Source organism: Zerene cesonia, chromosome 15 (assembly GCF_012273895.1).
Source record: "Zerene cesonia ecotype Mississippi chromosome 15, Zerene_cesonia_1.1, whole genome shotgun sequence".
NCBI lineage: Eukaryota > Metazoa > Arthropoda > Insecta > Lepidoptera > Pieridae > Zerene > Zerene cesonia.
Window position 1 is genome coordinate 5,480,654 of NC_052116.1, and position 4,871 is coordinate 5,485,524.

The 4,871-nt window shown below is 34.0% G+C and overlaps 1 protein-coding gene across 1 annotated transcript; it reads left to right on the plus strand.

Moving 5' to 3' along the window:
* The first annotated feature begins 1,238 nt into the window (after positions 1 to 1,238).
* Positions 1,239 to 2,424, plus strand: LOC119832264 (cathepsin B). Its single transcript, XM_038355925.1, has one exon. It carries the CDS (start codon positions 1,339 to 1,341, stop codon positions 2,347 to 2,349), a length of 1,011 nt encoding a protein of 336 aa, XP_038211853.1. The 5' UTR covers positions 1,239 to 1,338; the 3' UTR covers positions 2,350 to 2,424.
* Positions 2,425 to 4,871: the final 2,447 nt, after the last annotated feature.

A 4,871-nucleotide genomic window follows, 5' to 3' on the forward strand; every position in this document is an offset into this window, starting at 1 on the left:
TGAGCATAATTTTCTAATCAGATTTATTCACTGCGCGCCATTATTTTTCATTATTCGACTTCGCGCTTTGTGATATGTCAAGAACTACGACTACTTTAAATATATATAATATGTAAGTTACCTACTGATAATTCCTATATTCTTACTTATATTTCTATTTTGCTTTCTTACTCATTAATATCACCGAAATGTGGTGACTGCAATAAAATACATAAACCAACTCGGTACTAAATATTTTATATTGTGTAATGTATAATTCGAAGGAAATTTGCTTACTTGTGCGTAACATTTTGTCATAAATGTCATACAATGTTTTTATTTACGACCTGGTAAATTATACTTTAACAAATTCCAAAACCCTGATTGGGTATGAAATTTTAATTCCACGTGCAAATATTAAACTTGATAATGACACTTAGCTTCGCATACGTAATCTCCTGGTTATCGTGCGATAGCCGTTGCCCATAAATTTAATCTTATAATGAAACAAGACAAATTCTACTATTTGAAAAAGAATAGTACAATAATCTCGAGATGTCATCTGTATGCAGTTTTATTAAAGTAGAACTGCTATTATATACCTATGTAATATTCGAAATGCTTATATTTATTACACTCATTCCAATCCACAGTCAATTAATTGCACTTAAAAGTCTTAGTCAAGAAAAAACCTATTTATAGTTTGTATAAAGTACGATACTGCACACATGTCCATAAATGGGGTTTCAACTCAATTATGGACATAGAAAAAATATCAGGTAATTAACATAAGCGTAAGATTAATCCATTTCCTAGTTAGTTTATTAAAATAGTTTTTTATGGGAGCTATCATAGCATAAGGTATTCATTCTGACTAAACTTGATTAATACTTTACCAAGTAGATTCGAATTTGATTGTATATTTAATTAACGCTAGTTACTAGTTAGTATTCTGTGATTTAATATAATATTACGACCAATTTTGAGTAGAAAATATAGGCTTGGATACTAATTAATAATGACAAAACAAACTCAGTGTAAACAGTGCTAATGACCGCTACCCTCGCTCATTATCATAATAAAAATTCTGTACCGGAAAACAAATTAAAATATATGCTTATTTATCTGTCCTGTGTTACAATTTGTTTATTTAATGTCGTTCATGAGTTCTTAGTGATAAATGTGATTAACCTTCGACATGCGATCAACCATTGTTTCATCGTCATATCGCATGGTCCGACGCAATTACAAGTCATTTAGCGCATAAGCAAGTCTCTGTACTCCGCACGGCCAGTCGATGCGCAACGCTCGCTCTCGTTGCGCGTACATAAACCTATTGAGAATAATAAAGTAGTGAAAATGACTTTACGTTTACCGATACTCGTGCTAACTATATGCTGTATAGCATTATCATCGGCAAATCTACCTGAACCTCTTTCCGATGACTTCATCAACATCATCAACAGAGAACAAAGCTCATGGCTGGCCGGTCGCAACTTTCCGATACATACAACATTTGATACGATCAAGAAACTGATGGGGGCGTTGCAAGATAAGTTTATATCTAGATTAACATCAGTCGAACATGACCCTGAACTTATACGCGATCTGCCAGAAAATTTTGACCCCAGAGACAAATGGCCGAACTGTCCCACGTTAAACGAAATAAGAGATCAAGGATCCTGCGGCAGCTGTTGGGCATTCGGTGCGGTGGAAAGTATGACAGATCGCTATTGTATTTACTCGAACGGTACGAAGCACTTTCATTTTTCTGCTGAAGATTTATTGAGTTGCTGTCCAATCTGTGGTCTCGGTTGTAACGGAGGAATGCCAACCCTCGCCTGGGAGTACTGGAAACACTTCGGCATCGTATCGGGAGGTAATTACAATTCTAGTCAAGGCTGCTTGCCTTATGAGATCCCGCCGTGCGAACACCACGTGCCGGGCGATAGAATGCCTTGCAGTGGCGACACTAGAACTCCTAAATGTGAAAGGGCTTGTAAAAAACCTTATAACACTGCTTATAAATCCGACAAACGTTATGGCAAGCACGTCTATTCTATTCGTGGTGGAGAAGATCATATTAAAGCTGAAATTTTCAAGAATGGGCCAGTGGAAGGGGCGTTTACAGTTTATTCCGACTTGTTGACGTACAAGAGTGGAGTATATAAACATACGATAGGAGATGCGCTCGGCGGACACGCTATTAAAATTATGGGCTGGGGAGTTGAGAATGGAAACAAATATTGGCTTATTGCAAACTCTTGGAATTCGGACTGGGGAGATAATGGATTCTTCAAAATCTTACGCGGTGAAGACCATTGCGGAATTGAAAGTTCTATTGTAGCTGGCGAGCCACTATTAGACTAATTAAGTTAATTTTTGTCACTGTAAGTATAGTTGTATTTCTGAAGAAACGAGAAATAAATACTTTTGTTAACCCTTTTTTATTTTTAGTCTAAAAAAATCCCCGAAACAAAATGTTAGACAATACCTAAATACAAAATAGATAATCAGATAGGAGTACCTACATTTGAAATTGTATTATATCTTTAGTTAACTATCTCTTTGGTAAAATCATGAAATGTATGTAGGTAGGTATAATTCAAATTTTAAGTTATATAATAGTACTAAGAGCTGTTTACTCGCAGGTCACGAGGCTTACAATAGAATAACAAGTTTTACTTGCAAATAATTTAACTTAATTGGTAAAAGTAGGTAATTTAGTCATAACAAAATTATTATTCAATAACCTACTATAACAAGTTGCTGATAACAACGCATATTGACCGACCGACCGTGCCGACACGGGATGGTATAATAATTTACTAGATAGATACCTTTTCAATATTGCTCAATTATTAAATTATCTATTGTGTTTATTATCGTTACTGAGAGAGAACAAATATGAGTCATGCTGCCAGTAGAATGTCCTTTCGAACTAATAAGCCAGATAAAATGAAAAAAAGTTATTTTTTAATGCCGGTAACGGAATCTAGTGTAGAATTATAAACGTTATCCAAAACAATATTAATAAAAACAGACACGAAAACAAGATAAAAGACGTAGGCACAGTATCCAGTATCCACACAACATGTACTTATTTATAATGTTCGTTTATAATATGAACGTAGGAAAAAAAAAACATAAATAAATAATATTACAAATGACACAATAAAAAAACCAATCAACACAATAGGTGCGCTAGCCAGGCGAAGTTTGTCAGTCAACCCGGCAAATTTCAGAGCTGGAGGAAATGTAAGATTTTTTTACTAGGTATTTGGAAAGTTGTACCACTGCTCAATCCACCAATTGAGCTGTTGCTGACGTCTACCATAATTAATGATTCACCTATCTTAAAACTTTGTAGGCAGATGCAAATTATAAGGCCGGAATAAATTGGTCATGAAAGTTGCTGCCACGATGAACTATTGACATTCGTACATCGTACAAACCAATTTGATGTTCTTTATACCAAAAAAATATTGTCTTATTATTTATTCCACGTAGACTACATACTACATTTCTATTTAGATATATTCTTCAACCACAAACTTCGTTAAATAAATACCTAAAGTACTTATACCGTATATTGTAACATATAAATTTTGGAGGTGATCTTGATCTTTCACAGCAATTCTTTGTCTTTATAATATTACCTTGTTCGTGTCATTTCGTGTCTTTTTTATATAATAGGTACCTACCTTCTTAAAATATTACCAACCTACTGTCATAAATTATCCTTTAATGATAAATCTGATGTTTCATTAATGTAAAATTCATTAGTGTAAAATTAATACCTACGTAGGTCCCCTTATTTAACTCAGCTTACATAAAAAAATTAAAAGACCTTATGCCAGCATTTCATTAAAGCCATTAAAACGCTCATGTATTCGTTACACGATAAGAGATTTAACCCGACGCCTCTCAAATAGCCTAGACCACTCTTAGCGACTTGAAATTTTTAATGAAATGCGAAAAACGGATACTTTTAATGTCCAAGTCGGCTTTCGGCGCTCCCAGTTTAATTAGAAGGGGAAGGACGGTTTAACAGTCGAAACTTTTGAGTGTGTTAAGCATTAAAATGTGTTCATTAGCTTATTTGAAGTAAACCACATTTATGCCATTAGCCTCCTAAAGGGTTGGTGTAATCCCAGTTTATTTTTAAGAAAATTAGACTTTTATAATAATAATTTCGTTTCCTTAAGAAAGACAAAGATAAAGACCGTCGTTACGGTCGTCGTTTATTTTGTAAAAATTGATATACGAATTGTAGCGGTTAATAAAAATATACCTAACTATTTTATATTCAGTAAACCATCCCTCGGTTTTCCATATGTTCCACATTTTGCATTGCTCGATCCAACTATTGTGATGAAGATTGTTAGGTACATGGAATGAATGTACAAAAATCCTTGAGTAACCCTTGGTCCTTCGTTATTATTGTATATGCGTGGTTATTTTAAGTTTAAGTTTGGCCAACTTTTATCAATATATATGCTCTTTTCTCGAAGACCTCTGCAGTTGCTTAGTAATTAAAACTTATATTAAAATAAGATACATTTGAATAGTAATTATTGTTGGGAATCTGATCCCTTACATATGGTCGCCCAAACCATAATTTGTCGGCCTTCATTTGACGACTGTATGACCTGATAGTGGTGTTATAAAACTATACAGGCACAGTAATTAGACGTTCAGTTAGGAAAAACTCAGAAACGGAAAGGCTAGTTTTACGAGTTTTAAGTTTACACCTACTAACTGCTACTAGGATAGGACCTCTATTTATGATCTAGACTAATCTAGGAGCAATTTGAAGGATATTTAAAACTTTATGACGAAACTATTTTGGGATGGGATGAAAGGAAACCATTAAATACAAAAATAAAACA